Source organism: Arvicanthis niloticus, chromosome 10 (assembly GCF_011762505.2).
Source record: "Arvicanthis niloticus isolate mArvNil1 chromosome 10, mArvNil1.pat.X, whole genome shotgun sequence".
In the NCBI taxonomy this organism is placed as follows: Eukaryota; Metazoa; Chordata; class Mammalia; order Rodentia; family Muridae; genus Arvicanthis; species Arvicanthis niloticus.
The window spans coordinates 82,233,100-82,252,468 of NC_047667.1; the positions used below are offsets into that span (position 1 = coordinate 82,233,100).

General features: G+C 40.0%; 1 protein-coding gene across 5 annotated transcripts in view; it reads left to right on the top strand.

Moving 5' to 3' along the window:
• The window catches only part of LOC117716170 (contactin-associated protein like 5-2), a 737,433-nt gene that overhangs the window by 618,477 nt on the left and 99,587 nt on the right, over positions 1 to 19,369 (top strand). For 4 of the 5 annotated variants that reach the window (XR_013113069.1, XR_013113068.1, XM_076941723.1 and 1 more), the window contains one exon: positions 5,616 to 5,858. Coding sequence is in view for 3 of the 5 variants with exons in the window: in XM_076941723.1 (XP_076797838.1) it covers positions 5,616 to 5,858 (243 nt within the window). In the remaining 2 variants the exon portion in view is untranslated. The remainder of the gene's footprint in view (positions 1 to 5,615; positions 5,859 to 19,369) is intronic. The other variant, XM_034513110.2, reaches the window with a different exon arrangement.

The window sequence follows — 19,369 nt, forward strand, 5'->3', positions numbered from 1 at the left end:
AAAAGCCTCTCCATGGTTCCTCATGGCTCCTTATGGTGCGGCCCCAAAACACGAGGAAGTCCTTGGGTTTCCAAAACCGGTTTATTAACATGGTGGATGGTGAATGGATTTGGATGCATACCCCATAAAACCCAGGGTGGACCTGAGTTAAATAGGGAGGGGAAGAGGGGGGAGGGGCTGGGGAGAAATGTTTAATCTGCTCCACCCTCTGGCCTTTAGGTACCTTATTAGCATGTAAATCTCTCTAGGGCCAGTTCATCATGCCCTCCTGTGTACATGACTGAAGGGTGAGGGTGGAATGGAGATTAGACCTCCTCAGGTTAGGCCCGACAAAAATTGGCTCATAAGATATAGGGTCTTTATGACAAGCATGACAACCTGAATTCTTATCCAAGAATTCACGTGGGATATGGAGAAAACTCACTCTTACAACCTGTCCTCTTACACTGTATATATAGATATAGATATAGATATAGATATAGATATAGATATAGATATAGATATAGATAGTGTGTGTGTGTCTGTGTGTGTCTGTGTTCACATAAGATATATGTGCATTGTGTTTGTGTTGTCTCTGTGTGCATATGCATATATGTGTATATGTGTGTTTGTGTTGTCTTTCTGAACCTGTATATGCATGTGTACATCTGTATGTAGATGTGCATTTAAGTGTGGTCCAGTGTATGTGTTTGTGCATATATGAACCTATATGAGTGCACATGTATTTATGTTATTGTGATGGCATGAATCCTGATAAAATTATCCAATATTTAGGCTAGTCTGTACATTCCTTACAATAAAAATAATGTATTCTGTAGATCTTTCTTCTTTGTAAAAATAAAAAACAGACAAAGTAAAAAAAACTACTGTGGTTCTCTCTGCTAGTAGTACACAATACTTTATGTCATCATGCTCTGTCAGCATCTGGAAGTGGCATGAGCAAATTCACTGGGGAAAAAAATGACACTAAGTTTTGTATGTGTCCATATTAAAAAGTGCATTTTTACCAGAGAAATCACACTAGCCACCTTTCCTTCATTCATAAACTAGTTGACTAAGCCACACACACACACACAAAAAAAAATGTGCACTAGATCTTTCGTTAACCACCTCTGCTAGGAGAAAAGTGATACTAACAAGATATATGAAGAGTTATTCAAATTCACAAAGGAGAGTAACTACAGAGAAAGAGAAACAGACCCAAATGTTAGACTCCATAAATTTTCCCCTTTTTATTGCACATAAATCCCAGAAGAGAAATAATGAACCTTCCTTTGTGATTAACTTGTATGTGCCATTGATTTATATCTTGTGATTAAAAGAGACTCATTTACTGAAATTGACACAGACAAGACAGTGCAATTGAGGTTTGGCCTCTTGGCCTACATTCGTTTCAGAATTGGAAACAAGTTCAAGTTTTGTCATTATTTCAGAGTAATAGACTGGACTTGTCCCTCAGGGATGCACTTTTTTGTTCTCTGGACTCGAGCAGTAAACTTCATCTGTGTATTTATTGGTTTGGTAACATGCTGTCTTAGTTACTTTTCTATTGTAATAAGACACCATGAGCAAAAAGGTGCTTAATTTGTGCTCAAGATTGTAGGAGGATAGAGGCCATAACCATCATGGTAAAAAAAAAAAAAAAAAAAAAAAAAGGCAACAGGAATGCAAGCATAGTGCTGGAGTAATAGCTGAGAGCTTATGTCTCAAGAAATAATTATGAGGCAGATAGCTAACTGTCTTTTGAAACCTCAGAGCCAGTTTCAAGTGACACACCTTTTCCAACAAGATCACTTTTCCAAATTCTTCCCAAACAGTTCCACCAAATAGGGAGCAACTATTTAAATTTAAGCGTAAGAAGACTGTTCTCACTCAAACCACTATATCTGGAATGGATTAAAGAAGGTATATTTCTAACTACCATGGCATTTCTAACCATCTAATCTAATCTAATCTAATCTAATCATTTTTCAAGTCAACCATTACCCTATCATCCTTTCAACTTACAAAGAAAGGCTCATTATTTCTCTTCTGAAATTTATGTGCAACAAATAAATTTGCATGCATGAGTATGTTTTTGTCTCTTTGTATACATGTTTGTGTATGTGGATGCAAATGTGAGTACATTGGATCATATGCACAGGACAGCATGTAGAGGTATGAGGACAGTACATATATCCTTTTCCCAATTTATATAAGAAAATGTTCTTTATTGGCCTGTAGCTTTATCTTGTAGACTTGGCTACCTAGCCTGTGGGCTTCCAGCATGCATGAGTATGTTTTTGTCTCTTTGTATACATGTTTGTGTATGTGGATGCAAATGTGAGTACATTGGATCATATGCGCAGGACAGCATGTAGAGGTATGAGGACAGTACATATATCCTTTCCCCAATTTATATAAGAAAATGTTCTTTACTGGCCTGTAGCTTCATCTTGTAGACTTGGCTACCTAGCCTGTGGGCTTCCAGAAATTTGCCTATCTACCATCACTAGAATTAGAGGCATACACCCCAAAACCTAGGTTTTTCATTGGTTCTGAGAATCAAACTTGGGTCCTCATGTTTGTAAGGTGCCAATGAGCAGCCTCAGCTTAGGGAAAGGTTCCTGAAGAAGGGTGTTTGTAAGATGTGGAAGAAATGACTAAAAGTCATTTGTAGGTAGAAGAAAACAGCTCTTGTCTGCTCTTGCTGGATCTCCAAACAGCTTATCTAGATAACTCTGCTCTTGAAGACTAAAGCTCAGTTTTTAATTTACACATCAGTTCAATCATTACCCCAGATTCCCTTTTGATTATCCCATAAATCAGCATGTTATGACCTTAGCCTCTTGATTCATAGAAAGATTCAGCAAGCATATTTTCTTAAATATAGCAAATGAACTCAGAAATCTGCCTACCATAGTAAGCCCAAATAGTAAGTTCAGCTGGGTGGGATCCCATCCTGAGATTAGCATTCCGAGTATGCCTGATTTAAACTTGCTCTGTCCCAGGTGGCTATTGAACTCAAGAATCTACCTGTTTTTTTTTTTTTTTTTCTGCACAGAAAATAAGCTAGCTGGGAAAAATTCTGCTGTGAGATCAACATTCCCAGACCTAATTTTCTCTGTCTCAGGCTGACCTTGAACTCAAAAATCTGCCTACCTTTGTGTCTTTCTGATAATCTGGCTCATTAGTGTAGCTGCCCTTGTTCTTTTAGGTCCATGAAGCCCTTCATACAATTTATACTGCATCATTACACATTGTGTAGTTGAAAAACAATTTTTGAATAATGTTTACAGAGTAATTTTCCATAATTTTTTTTATATTTATATTCTTTTCTTTGGACATTCTACTTATTTACATTTCTGATACAACCCCCTTTCCCCATTCCTACCCCCATGCCTTCCAGACTCATGCTACTTCTAATTATCATGAAGTCATTGGCAGGAAGAATATTTTCCAAAAAAGCGACATAAAGTATATTATGGACATTATTATATAAACAAGCCCCATGACCACACAACCAGCAGGACTTGTAGAGTTTCATGCCCTGCTGGCTCTTCTGCAGGGGTGAGAAATATGTGAAGCCATCCCTTCAATAGTGGTCATGCAGGGCTCAGTAGCAAGGCAAGCACTTTACTGATTGACCCATCTCCTCAGCCACAATTTACAGCTTTATTTTTCTTGTTAATATATTTGTCTATGATAGCAAATTTGATATGCCTATTTTATCTACCTTGATAAGCACATGTGTCATCTAGTTACATTCTAGATATTCCTCCATCTTCCTAAAGCTGTTAACCTTTAATATAGTTCCTCATCTTGTGCTGACCCTCATCTTTAAAATTGTATTCACGGCTTCTTCATAATTGTAATTTTGCTGCCATTATAAATTGCAATGTAAATATCTGATATGGAAGATACCTGATGTGTGATGCTGTAAAAAGTTGGTTCACCCCAAAGGGGGTCATGACACATGGGTTGAGAACTGCTGTTGTAAACCAAAATGTAATGGAATTGCAGCATAGGGTGTTAAACAGGAATGAGCCTCAGTTAAGGCAGCTGATAGATACAAAAAGTAAATGATTTGTGGTTTCTGCCCTTAGATTTTCTCTTGCTTTTTTTTCTCTCTCTCTCTTCTCTTCTCTCTTCCTCTTTCTTCCTTTGTCTATTAGTACTTTTGTCAGAACCCAAGGATTTGTATACATTCTCCCTCAACTATATTATGACCTTGAGCTCAAGGGTTGGTCACTAATTGCTTGTTTTCTAAGGCCAGAATGAGCCTCACCCAGAATTCTGAACACTGCACAGACACAAGCTAATGAGGTTTAGCTTTGCTTCTTGAATTATAGCATACATACTTATGTGAACACAACAAAGAAAAACTTATCAATCTGCTCAATGCTTGATAAAGAGTATTGAAGCTTCTTCTGACCCCCTCTAGATATTGTCTCATTTGAGAGTCAGATTTCAGCTCAAGAATAAATGGGATGTGAGGAATTTCATCTCCTAAATAGTATTTTATGGATAAATACTGGGATCAATATGCAGGTGATGCATAATGCACCTACTATTTCTGGAAGTAGTTCATGACTCAAGAGAAGGCCCAGAAAACAGCAGTAACTGAACCCTTTACTGTATGTTGTGAAGTAAGCTTTACTATAAACACATGGAATAATAGATAGATTAGCGTATAGGCCACATAGAAGTCAATATTTTATTCATATATAGAGACCGTGTTTGTGTAAAGTTTAACTCTTAAGGATCTTAACAGGATCTGTTTCTTCTCTCAGTCTTTCTTTCTCTCAAGGAAATTTTTCTTTGAAACAGGACCTTATGTAGCTCAAGCTGGCCTTGAACATGTTATGTAGCAAAGATAACCTTCAATTCCTGATCCTCCTGATTTCCCATCCTGAGTGCTGAAATTATTGATGTGTACTGGCACACATAGTTTATTCAGTGGCACAGCAAATTGAACTCAGGCCTCTTTACATGCATGCTAACAACTGAATCACATCTCTAGTACTGACTTCCAGTTTCTTTAATTCCTTTTCTCTCTGAGAACTTAACCAAAAGTTTCGCAGAGCTCACATTATGAGCTCACATAGAGCTCACTACAGCTATGTGTTACCACAAAGATGTTACTCTTATGTAATATATTATATGTCAACAGAATGAAGCTGAGATAAAATTGTCCTTTGAATTAGCTATCTTGGGAGAGTAATGGCATCAAGATCACAAATTCTGACAGGCATATAAATGAGTACCAGGAGCTCCTAGGTTCAAAGAACAAAAAGGAAAATCTTGTTCTTATAGAATTTTAAGGAGACAGGGATAAGTCCTACATAAAAAATGCCCTATGCTATATTCTAGACATCATTAGCATCCAGCTTTAACTCAAGGCTATCTAATGTCATGGCATAGGATAGGGGTAGCCCTTGTTTGCAGCTACAAAGGAAACAGAAGTTGCTGTGACCACAGCAGACTTTCTCATTCTGACAAGGGAGAGTGTCTATAGTAGGATAGGGCCTTATTTCTCAGAGAGGGGGCAGCTAGAGGTTTTTCTGATCTACCAGTTACATTTATATAATAGAGCTATGACACCTTTCATGTTTTTCTACCTAATTTTTCACCAGTAGGAGGGACATCATCAAGACAAAAAGGCTTTCTTGGATGCATCCGTTCATTACACTTGAATGGGCAGAAAGTAGACCTGGAAGAGAGGGCAAAGATCACATTTGGAGTCAGACCTGGCTGTCCAGGTCACTGCAACAGCTATGGAAGGAACTGCCAAAATGGGGGCAAGTGTGTAGAGAAACATATTGGCTACTCCTGTGACTGTACCAACTCACCATATGAAGGACCTTTCTGCCAGAAAGGTAAGATAAACATACATGCCACTACTGTGTGTAGTCTTGAAACATCTAAATACAATGGTCAATGGTTCTATGCCCTTACATAATCCATACCAATGCTACCACAAGTAATGCTCTACTACTCATGTGCTTTGTTTAAACCTATGTTTTATGGTACCAATGTCTTCAGGCAATCTATACCATTTCTCCTACATGTGGTAATGTAATTCCCACATGACATTGTCAAACCAATGCTCTTATCATACACTCAATATGCACCCAAACTTTGTGCTCTTAGAAAGTTTCCCTGTCTTTAGACTCTGATTATTTCATCAACAAAATCATATCCATTCATTCAGTTTGTCTGCCCGCTGGCAGTGCAGTTGTGATTAGTAATGATTGAAAAATGGGTACATCAATCAGGATGAAGGATCAACTGAAGGCCAGAAGTGGATCATCTATTTGTGTTTAATGGCACACTAGCATTTCTGGTTCCAGAACTTCAATTAAAAGTGTATCAAAAGACAACAGTTTTCAGTACAAAACATGGAATAGAAACAATTAAGTCATCTTTGTTTTAAATGAATACATGTCAACAAGTTAAAAAATATCTATCATTAAAAACCTTTATAGTTTTCTTAATATTTCTTTTAATTATAAAAAAGAAGATTGCTGAATACCCAATGGAAACAATATTCAACAGGAGTATTTAATATTAAAATGAAATATTTTAACTGCCTCAAGACTCAACAATTTCACATGACTCTTCCCAATTCATTAAGACACACTTGTTTTGTGTGTGTATGTGTGTGCGCGTGTCCATGTGCACACATTTTCCTATGTATGAGGGATGTGTATGTAAGTGCAGTCTATAGGAAAAAACGGGCATATGTTCCTCAGGTAACATCTACCCTGTATTTTGAGTCAAGGTCTCTCATTGTTCAAGACTTTTCAAAGGACTAGGTTGGCTGGCAAACCAGGCTACAAAGAACTACCAGGCTCTGCATCCACAGAATTGAGATTGTAGCCACCATTATACTAGTTATTTTTATTTTTAACATAGGTCTTGCAGATCATACTTTAAGCAGTTCAAGTGCAGTGCTATCTCTTCAGCCTTAAAACACATTGTTCATGCTCTTTCACCAAGCAGTAGTTTATTTAGTGTAACTTAATCTCAAAGATAAAGATAAAAGGAAGTACCTGGCATTTCCCTTGAAGGATCGTATAATCTAACATTTTCCTTCATTCATTCTCATCTTCTCTTTCAATTGGTTGCGATTATTTGCTTGTTACTGCCAGGAAACAAAAAACTCCTTGGAAACACAAAACACTAGAACAATCTTTAGGACCAAATTTTCTAGACGTCTATCATTGGTGCATATTGGGCTGAGATCGAAAACTGCCATGCTGCAGGCTGCCGGCTGCTGTAACTGTGCAGGAACAATGCCGCTGTGCTGCCACCACTGCTGTCTCCACCGCCACACCACATGGACATGGACTTCATCCACAGCTACCACAGCTACCTGCAGTCACCGACTGTCGCGGCCCGTACTGCCCGGCTTTGTGGGCCAAAATGTTGCGGCCTGCTCCGCTCCACGCTTCGTGGCCACTGTGTCTTGGCCCAAGCTGCCGCTCCGGTCCGAGGGTCAGGGTCTAGCGAGAGAGAGTGTGGGGATAAAGGGGAAGAGACACGAAGAATGGAGACAAGACAGAGATTCTCATCAAGTCTCGTTTATTGAAGGGAATTCTGAGGTATTTATAGGCTTTTGCCACGTGCCTTGTAGGTGCGTGCCTTGCAGGTGTGGATATGACGTAATCCTTACAGGCATCTATTTTTTTTTTTTTTTTGAGACAGGGTTTCTCTGTGTAGCCCTGGCTGTCCTGGCACTCACTCTGTAGACCAGGCTGGCCTCGAACTCAGAAATCTGCCTGCCTCTGCCTCCCAAGTGCTGGGATTAAAGGCGTGCGCCTCCACCGCCCGGCTCGGTTCCACCTTTCTTGATACCAGACTGCATAAGCCCACAAACACACATATTGATTGGTAAGAAAACTCCAATTGGCAGGAAGGACCCTATACACCCAGATAGGGCCTGTCCAGCCTTCCCTGGGCTGAGGGTTTGGCGTCTCACTGCCCCAGTCCATATGACTGGCCTCCTACCTGACCTATGACCTAGAACTTTGACCGCTAGGTGACTCCCCCCTCAAAAGCAGTTTACAGTCTCCCCCCAAGCTCTTGCAGCTGCCAGAAATCCTGGTACCAAGTTGAACTGCTTTCTGGAGATCTCCGGGAGTTCGCTGAGGCCCTTAGATATTCTCTGAATGACATGATAGCTAGGCTGTTGCCTGATTTGTTACAGTCTTTTCTTTTGGGATGCCAGTAACAACACCCCCACCCCATCACCCAATGGGTACTATGTTGTCTTTGGCTGCAGCCTCAGACACCCCACTGGGTTGTCTCCTAAAAAACCTCAAATCTCTAAAATTAACACCTGATTTGAGGCCTTCAAAATTGTTAGACCTCTGCAATAAGGTTTAGATTCAATACCCTCTAGATAATGGGTTAAAATAGCCACTTAATGGCACACTAGACCCAGTCATTTTAAAGGGTCTTCATACGTACATACAGCAGACTGGTAAATGGAAAGAAGTTTCTTATGTCCAAGCATTCATCTATCTCCACTCTAATCCCTCCATGTGTTCTGACTGTGCACCCCAGGTCCTTTTAGCTATGACCCCCATTAGATGACACCACACCCTTAGATCCATCTAAAAACCTCCTCCCTTCTGTTGCAGACCTGTTTCCATGCTGCCAAAAATCCAAACTGATGCCTTGGTTTCTTCTCACTAGGATACCTCAGAGTCTACTAGCTTGACCTCTCCAGACCTCTCTTCTCCTTCTGTGCCAACTGCAGGTCACACTAATTGCTCTGCATTGGCACCAAGATTTACCCCTCCTATCAAACATTCTAAGGCCACAGCCAAACCTCCAATTCCTTCTTCTCCAGGGACACCTAAACCAGCATCTGTCCTTGTCAGAGTACATGTCCCTTCCTCATTAAGTGAACTTTCTCAAACAGAGAGCAGCCGGGTTCCTATACCTCTAACTCCTTCGCCTTTATTAAAGAGTTCCAGTACATCACTCAATCTTATAGCTTGACTTTCCATGATGTGTATATGATTCTCACTAACAATTTACTTCCTGACGAACACAGGCGAGTTTGGAAAGAGGCAAAAATACATGCAAATCAGATTCATCAGACAGATGGAACATATCCAATCGGATCTGAGGCAGTTCCTGACCAGGATCCTCGATGGAATTATAATTTCACAGATGGTATCTTAGCTAGAGATAGATTTATAACATGTATTTTGGCAGGCCTAAGAAAGGCAGCCTTAAAGCCAGTAAACTTTGAGAAACTCCAAGAGGTTGTCCAGGAAAAACAGAAAAACCTGTCTCAGTTTTTAGAATGCCTTACAAAGGCTTTATTGCAATATACTAATCTGGACCCTGAAAAGCCAGAAGGTAAGCAACTTCTGATGACCTACTTTTTTCCCCAGAGCTACCCCAACATAAAAGCTAAACTTAGGTGATTGGAGAGGGATGCCCTAACTCCACAGGCCGAAGTCTTGGCGCTGGCCTTCAATGTGTACCATGAGAGAGATGAGAAAGCTTGAAAACAGAAATACCACATGCTGGCAAAGGCTATCTGACCAGCCTCAGCCACTACCCCAGACTCCTAGTCTTTGAAGGCTCAGGGACCACCAGCCCCCTGCTATAAATGTGGTCAACATGGTCATTGGGTGAAGGCTTGCCCCAACCCCAGCAAGCCAAGGGGACCATGTTCTAGGTACCATCAGAAGAGACATTGGGGTGTCGATTGACCTCATGTTGCCCAGAACAGAGGGACATTGCTCCCAGAAAACCCTTCAGCTGACATTCTAGGATTGGCTATGGAGGACTGACAGGGCCTGAGCTCTCTCGACCTAACCACGGCTATCACTAGCAGGGAGCCCCGAGTAGATATTATAGTATGTGGAAGACCCATCTCCTTCCTCTTGTACACTGGGGCCACTTACTCAGTCCTGACAAAGTTTTAGGGACCAACCTCACCTTTGCGTTTTCCTATTGTCAGGGTAGGAGGACAACCTTACCTTCCTCACCAGACACCCCCCACCACCACTTAGTTACATTTTTAGGGGTGTACCTCTCACCCATTCCTTTTTGGTAGTGCCTACTTGTCCTGTCCCCTTATTGGGAAAAGATATTTTAGCTGAGTTGGGAGCCTCTATTTCCTTTGCTACCCCAATTCACCTAAACCCAAGCTCACCAGCAGTTCCTCTGCTCCTTCTTCTAGACAGTCAAACTACTAACACTAACATGTTATTTTCCTTACCAGCTTCTCAGGTGGACCCTTGAGTTTGGGATGTCCAGAACCCCTCTGTTGTTAAACATCATTCTCCTGTTGTCATCCAGTTACTGGACTCTACCAGGTACATCACCCAAGCTCAATACCCTTTCTCTCTCCAGAGCCTCAGGGGACTTAAGCCTATCATTTCTGACCTCTTAAGGAAAAAACTCCTTTACCCTACCTCTTTCCCCTTTAACACCCCTATGCTAGCAATAAAGAAACCTAATGGTACCTATTGATTGGTTCAAGGTGCATTAATTCTGCAGTGGTTCCCCTCCATCCTGTTATGGCTAATCCTTACACACTTCTTTCTATTATCTCCTCAGGGACTTCTCATTTTTCAGTCCTAGATCTCAAGGATGCATTTTTCTCTATCCCTCTAGACACCCAGTCACAGGACATATTTGCCTTTACCTGGACAGATCGTGACACCCACTTTTTTACCCAAGTTATCTGGACTGTTCTACCTCAGGGATTCCAGGATAGCCCACACCTATTTGGCCAGGCCCTGGCTTCTGATTTGCTCTCTTTATCTCTCCCTAGATCTAAGACTGTACTTTACGTAGATGATGTCCTTCTCTGTAGTCCCTCTCTAGAGATTAGCCAAGCTGACACAGCTGCTCTTCTAAATTTCTTTTCCAGTCGGGGCTACAAGGTCTCACCTTCTAAAGTTCAACTGTCTACTCCTCAGGTCACCTATTTGGGGCTAACAATTACCCAAACCCACAAGGCTATTATTACCTTAGATAGAAAGAATCTGATTCAATCTCTAACTGTTCCTTCTACAAAGGCAGAGATTTTATCATTCCTAGGAATTGCTAGCTTTTTGCATTCCTGGGTTCTTACTTTTTCCTACTTTCTCACCCCTTATATGAAGCAGCATTAGGCCCCACCCATGAATCTCTTCTCAAACCTGTTACTAAGCCCTTTCAAAGGCTCCAACAGGCTTTCCTTAAGGTCCCAGCCATACATCTCCCTAACCGGACTCGTCCTTTTTCTTTCTACATAACTGAAAAGGAGGGATTTGCTCTTGAAGTCTTTGGTCTCCAACTGGGACCATCTTTTGCACCTGTAACATACGTGTCAAAAAGACTAGATCTAACCATCCAGGGACGGGCACCTTGTATTTGTACCTTAGCAGCTGCTGAACTCCTTATTTGAGAGTCAAAGAAACTAACCTTGGGATCGCCCATAACTGTCCTCTCTTCTCACAACCTGTCACAGCTCCTAACTTATAAAGGCTTACAGACTCTACCTCCCTCCAGGGTTTTTTCTCTCCAGGTAGCTCTAATAGAAGACTTTACCCTCACCTTTCAATCATGCCCACCTCTTAATATTTCCAATCTTCTTCCTCCACCTAATACTAACTATTCCCTATCTCACTCCTGCACTGAAACTTTAGAGGAACTACTACCTCATCCTTCACACATGCAGGAGGGCACATTGCCTCAAGCCATCTATACCTGATATACAGATGGAAGCTCCTTTATACATGAAGGAGCCAGGAAAGCTGGTTATGCCATAGTGTCAGACACCAAGGTGGTGGAAGCACAGTCTCTTCCTGCTCATACCACCAACCAACAGGTTGAACTTGTGCCTTCCAGCTGGCACAGGAACAATCCCTCAACATCTATACAGATTCCAAATATGCTTTCCATATCCTCCTGTCCCACGCTGCTATCTGGAAGGAGTGTGGGTTACTACCACAAAAGGAGGATCAGTAACTAATGCAAACCAAATTATAACTATGCTAAAGGCCTCCCATCTCCCCACAGCTATTGGGATTGTCCACTGCAGATCTCACCAGACGGATAACTCCATTGTCTCCAAGGGAAGCAACCAGGCTGATAAGGCAGCTAGACCTGGGGCCCTTTGGGGTCTAGACTCACCTCACCCTCTCTAAGACATTCTTACACTGCAACCCACATCCCCACCTACACCCCCTGACACTTGTTAAACTCTGTCTTATCTTCACCAACTCTTTCATCCTAACAGCTAAGCATTGTCTTATTTTGTTAAGACCCACCTACAGCCTACTCCTGAGGACTTAAGTTTCTTAAAATCTATCACTGCTTCTTGCAAAATCTGTCAGATGTCAGATCCCAACTCAAGGTATCGTAGTACCCCTTTTCCTACCCATCAGGCTACAGGTTTCCTTGATGGAACTGACTGGCAACTTGACTTTTCCCACATGCCCACTGTCAAACATGCTAAGTATCTCCTGGTCCTGGTGGACACCTTTGCAGGATAGGTAGAGGCTTTTCCACAACTAACAAAAGGGCTCAGACAGTCTCTGATCTCCTCCTCCAAGAAATCATCCCCTGATTTGGTGTCCCAGCCTCCCTTCAATCAGACAATGGTCCTGAATTTACTTCCCAAGTTTCTCAAATTCTAAAGCCCTAGACATCCTCTGGCATTTTCACATTCCCTACCACCCTCAATCTTCAGGTAAGGTAGAAAGATCTAACCACTCTTTAAAAACCACTCTTGTTAACCCGTCACAGGAACTTCATCTTGACTGGGTAAAATTTTTACCTCTGGCTCTTTTCAAGCTACAAGATCTCCCCAAGCAGCCTCTCCTCATCTCACCCTTTGAACTCATGTATGGATGTCCAGTCTTAACTCCTGGTCTTTCACCTACATGCTTTCCCCTCCCAGGCCATCTACTCACCCCATTACTTTGCCACCTCTGTTCTTTCTTGTGGAACTTTGCTGACCACCATCTACCTTGACCACACACTGTCTCCTGCCCACTACCTGTCAACATTGGAGACCAAGTCCTTTTTTCCCCTCCAAATCACTGGCCCTCACCCCTCTCTCCCAAATGGCAGGGCCCTTTTAAGGTAATTCTTGTGACCCCTACAGCTGCTAAACTTGAGGGACTCCCTCATTGGGTCCACTTGTCTCAAGCCCTTCATCCCTCCACCTAAAATCAACTCTTCATACACATCAACCCTAACAGACCTTTCTCTATTAAGCGCCACAGGACTTCAAAATCACCCACCTTGTCCTCAATACCAGAAAACAAGACTCTACTCTGGCAGCTGAGCTTGACCTCACTAGACATGGGTTTCTCATTTTTCCCCCTGCTACTTGTTTCTATCCAGGTCAGCCCTTACATCTGGAGGTTTGAGATTCAAAAGACCCCCACAGATAACAGTCTTTCCAAACAGGGTCAGGAAACTGCTCCATATCCAGATGTCAAGAACCAATCCAAATTGCTACCATCCCTATATCTGTTGTCCCATCTAAATATTATGTTCTCTATACTTGCTTTCTCTTTGACCAGAAGATTTGAAGATTATTGTAGAAACTGTCCAGATGATTATGGGGGCTGCCCATATTGGTCTTGTCAGATATATATGCTAGGATCATGGAACAACCACTTCTACCAACACCGCAAGACACTCTTTTCTACATACAAGACCTGCAGGATTTCAGCTGTGTTGTTTCAGAACTGACGGGGGCCAGATGGCCTGACAGCTAAAGAAGATGGTCTTCACCGGCTCTTCCTCCAAGAAGAATGCCGTTTTTAGGGAATGTGAGACCTCCAGTTCTGAGATTTTTAAAAACCTATATAAAAGTAGATACTCTCTTTTGTAACACCCTTTTTAGTCATCCTCCTTGTGTTATTATTTCTAACCAAACTATTAATCAGTTCCTGTTACAGGATTACCAGCCACTGTCCACAGAGGAACCTGATACACACATCTACTGAGTGAACCCCGATGGTGAAAGCCAGCTACTTCTCACAATGGACTACACCCCTACACAGCAGGAAGTAGTTTAAGAGACACTGCACCCCAATTACCCTTTCACCATCGGCTTCCCCTCTCCCTATTTTTTCTTCTCTTTATAATAATAAGAAGGGAGGTATGTTGGTATCAGGCTTCAAACCCAGTGACATCATATCTAGGCGACCACCATACACTTCTAGAATCCACGTGGCTACCTCACCTTTACCTGGGAGATACTACATCACTGCCCATATAAAACAGGCAGAACCCCCTGATCTCTCTCTCTCTCTCTTCTTTCATCTTCTTCCATCTTCTTCCCCCCACCTTTGCCCTATCTCCTGAATAAACTCTCCCCCCTACCCCCAGAACTCTTTGGTCTGGAGTGGTCTGTTCTGAGCTGCGTGCAGACATCTAATGCAGACATCTAACAATATCAAGGTTCCCTTTCCTGGTTTACCCTGACTTTTGTTAAGGTAATGAAAAACTAGCAAAGACAGCTTGTATAACATTTTTAAATAATAAAAAAATATCTTTTAAACTAATTTAAAAACAAAAATGCTGTCAGTTTTTACATGTGGAGATCTCTACCAGTCTCTGAAAAGTTGGCATGCATTCTTGTGTGGTCCCATCATTACAAGAAGCACATGCAGATGCAGGAGAACAGATATGACATTAACAGTACATTCTTATTTGTGATTCTGATTTCATTCTGAATAAAATTATGATAAAAATATTCTTCCAGATATGTAGCTTTTTATGCCTAAAAATTTATTGTTAGTCTTTTAGTTAGATACAAGTAAAATTGCCTTGTATGCTGTTGTAGTTGAGATCAACAGAGATAAGTCATGAAAGCAGAAAGGCAGCCTATGTAGGGGTAACAAAAACCCAGGACTTTTATATGTATATGGAGCAGGGTTGGGGTGGGAGTGGGGATTGGGAATTTAGATTATGCATGTGAGAAAAAGCATGCAGCATTTGTCCTTAACCTAATAATATCCAGTTGCATACATTTATGTGAGACTCTCATAATTTTGATCTTTAGAGCTAAATGTGTTCTCAGGATAAACTGCTGTTCTGTGACTGCAGTACCCAATTCTGTACCCAATGGGCTATTTTTTTTCTGGCTCTGGGACTGAAATGGGCTTTATGTTCTAGGATGGGTCTCTCTCAGCTGAATGGCTTCAGGTACAAAAAAATCTTGGTTGAAAAAAAAAAAGAATTTTAACAACAATATTTATATCACAAAGGCCCAGAGGAGGTTAACAATGACAGAGTGACAAGTTTCTTAGTGTAAGAGTGGCTGGTTAAATGCTTTAAGTCTCCTAAGACCTGGGTGAGAAGTGTGTTTTCTGTGGTTACTGCATGATTAAATTGACAGGAAGGGGATGGGATAGGGATACAGATTGGGAAGATGGGGCAGGCAATTATAAAAAATTATGGTTTTGTAAATTTGTCTGCCCTGGCTGACATTCATTCTGACCTGGGACTGTCTACACCCTCTGTTAGTCAGCTTTACATAACTGTAAAGAAACATTTGACAGAAATAAATTTCAGAGTTTTAAAAGAAAAATATATGTGGTTTGTTTCTGTTGCTTTTATACTCTTGACAACTGCAACTTCCACCCCACCCACTTCCAGACCCCTCCTTTCTTTCTGTCTCTGAATTTGCCTAGCCTGGAACTTTCATATAATGGAACACAACACAAGTTGCTTCATTGTATTGTCTTTCTCCCATTAAATAATGTCACTTCATCCATGATATAGAGATTTTTTTTTTCTTTCTATTGCCAAACCATGTTCTGGATAGTCCTCACTTTGCTTACTTATTTGTCAATCCATGGAAACTGGACTGTCTCCATTTTCTGATGTTTATGAGTAAGATTACCACTGAAACTCATGTACATTTTTTCAAATGACATATGCTTTATTTTGATTTTTAATCATTTTATTATATTTATTCACTTGGGTGTGTGAGGCTGCTGTTGGGTTACATATGTACCATGTGATCCTTTGGCAGACAAAGAACCACTTTCAGAAATTGGTTTCTCTTCCAGCTGTGAGGACACAGTGAAGAAACCCTGGAAATGGTTGCTTCTTGGGGAGTGTAATTTTGTTGATTGTAGATATGAGAAAGAGAACAGAAAATGGCAAGAAAAGAGTCTAGAGTAGAAAGAAAAGGAAGCAGACAGGACTGACCAGGGCTAGGGCTATCTCTGCTGCAGGGGTAGGGGAGTAGCAGGAAAAAAAATGGGAAAACATAGCAGAGAGATTAACAAGGGAAGCCGAGAAGCAGGGGTGGGCTGGGAAGGGCACTTGCTAGTTTTCTAATCTGGAATAGCCTGGGAGTTAGGATAGTAAAGGAGATAAAATGTTCCAATGAGTCAGGATGCTACTGTGGGATTTGAAATACATAACAGGTGCATGTACATAACAGGTACTAAGGTGCCTGGAAGTTAGTTTTGGGCTTCAATATTCAACAAAGTGTGTGCCAAGTATACTGGCCCTTTCTGGCAGACAGAAACTTGCTGCACAGGTTTTTGAGGAGTACTGCCTATCAGCATTGGTCACTCCACCAGAAATCCTTCTAGAGTCCACCTTGAGTTGAACCTAGATTTTCATTTTGGACTACATCAGTGGGCAACTCATTTTGGGGGCTGCTTGGTGTTTTCCTGTTTGGAGCTAACATCACTGTGTAAAACTGGGAGTAAAATTCAGGTCACCATCCTTGGTGGGTGACCAGTGAACTTATCTGCTGAGTCATCTGTCTTCCCCATGGTTCATTTCTTGCAGAACTGTCAAATTGTTTTTCAAAGTGGGTTGCAGATTTTCCCTTCTTACCATAAGTTCTGAAAGCTCCAGGTTTTTTTGTAGTTTCACACACCTGTTAGTGTGCGCTTGTCTTATAGCAGATATCCTACTGTATGGGAAATGGGGCCATACCATAGTGCTGACTTGTTCATACTTAATGACTACTCATGCTAAACATTCTTTCAAATCCTTACAATTCATTTCCATGTCTTTTTTGACTAATAATTGCATATCTGAACTTTTTGCAGATCTTTATTCTGGTTGCCATTCAGTCGCATTTTTTTTCTGTCTTCTGAATATGTCCTTTACAAAATATAATTTGCAAATTTATCTTCCCATTCTGCTTAATTTATTTTCACAGTCCTCGTTATATTACATGAAACAGAAAGCTCCTTCATTTTGTTGGAGGTCAATTAATCTATTTATTCTTTTATTATTTCTACTTTTACTGTCATACATAAGAAATAATTGATAAATTCAAGGAAGTGAAAATCTGTACCAATAATTTCTTCTAAGTATTTCTTCTAAGTATCATCTTTCTATATTTTATCTCTTCTATTCAAGAGCTTCTTACACTTTGAGTTAAATTTTATATTTCTTGTAAAATTGTGCTCTTATATGATTCCAGATTTTTTTTTGCCAAATTTAAATGAAATTTATTTATTAATGTAGGAATGTGTTTTTGTGTTCATGTGTTTATGTTTGTGTGTGTTTGTGTGTACTTGTGTGCATGTGTGTGTATGATTGTGTGTGTGTATGTTTGCCAGCACACCCGAGTACATGTGTGGTCAGAAGACAACTTTCAGGAATACTTTGTTCATTCTACCATGTGAACTCTGGGATTGAACTCATGTCGTCAGGCTTGGTTGCAAACATCTTCACCCTCTGGGCCACCTTGGTATTCTTGAATTGATGGTTTTCACTATGAAGATCCATATGCCTCACCACCATTTATCAATGTATATTTCTTTGCCTTCAACAGACTCCCATTGTTGATTGAATAAATAGTGCAACCACTTAAATATTTTTGTCACTAAAAGTGGTAGATAATACATTTTTAAATTGATGTACAATCCTGGAAAGTTAAACCTAAGTTAATCACACTCTATTATTTCACTTACCATTAGTTACTTACCATTAATTACTGAAGATCATGGTATGTGTTTTATTTATGCCACAGGGTTCTTTTATTTCATCTCATAAGCCTTCCTATATGTGTCATAAATGTGTGTAAGCACTAATTTTAACCATTGCAACATTTCCCACTGTAATACTGGCTACCTTTTTTTAAATTCATCTATCACTAGAGCTCTGTGGCAATAGTCTGGGTTCTGATTCTCATTAATTTACTGTTATCCCTCTGCAGATAATCGTTACGTACTTAACCTCAAACTACCTTGATTTCCACATTGATAATGTGTAGAAAATACAGGAATTTTATAGAAGGGGCCATGTTTAACTCTCAATGAACACTACACACATTATACATATTCTCCCTGAATTCTAGTGCTTACTGTTTGTTTGAAATGTTATAGTATTTCAACTTAAAAAAACAATAAAATGTAAAATTCACTGAATATGCTTTAGATTTTATTTATAATTAATCTATGAAAAGTTAAACTTGCTCAAGCACCTTCATCTCTTGTCATAAAACATTAAATAAATAAATAAATAAATAATAGAAAAGTAGCAGAATCTATAAATACAAAGAATTTAGCTTTAAATTAAAACAATTAATATCTACATGTTAGAATTAATTAAAACTATCTCTAGTAGTAGAATAAGAATATCAACTTTTCGACATTTCTAATTATAAAAGGTTTTTTCACTTTTAGTTTATTGTCATTGAAAAGATGGAAAATTATATTGTATTTACCCATATCTAACATGTTTTTAGTACAGTGTGAATAAAATACATATTTGAATATAAACCCAAACATATGCAAGGTTTTTATTATGTTAACTAGAAACATAGTAGTTCAAATTTCAGGTCATGTCTCCATAAAGACAACACTTGTATCAAACAATGATGATCCAACATCTGCATGACCATAAGTCTCTGCTTTGTAGTTTTAAAATAAGAAACACTGATATAACATGCTTGATAAAACCCAAAACATTCTTTGTGAAGCTTTCCCAAAATTGAACTAGTAGTCTAAATTTGCTAGACAATACACCTAAACATGTATTATTAACTAGGTTGCACTACTACAGATTGTTTACAGAATTTCACATGGTAGAAAAATAGTAAGAACAATAGGAAGAAATGCCAAAGTTGTTCTTAGTGCCCTAGACTTAGCCAGAGAATGTCAAGTGAGAATTAAAAATACTGCCTCCTCCTTTGAGAAGAGAAAACTATCATATCCATTTGAATTCCAGATTCAGTATCTCAAAAAGCAAAGTGGAGAATTATAAGAGAAGACATCAAGCCCTTAGCCTCTAATATCAACACTAATACACATCTGTACATATGCACATAGAAACAAGAATGTATTTGAGTATCTTCAAATTTATCAAGGAGCACATTGTGTGTATGTATGTATGTGTGTATATATATATTGACACCCATCACACAATACTA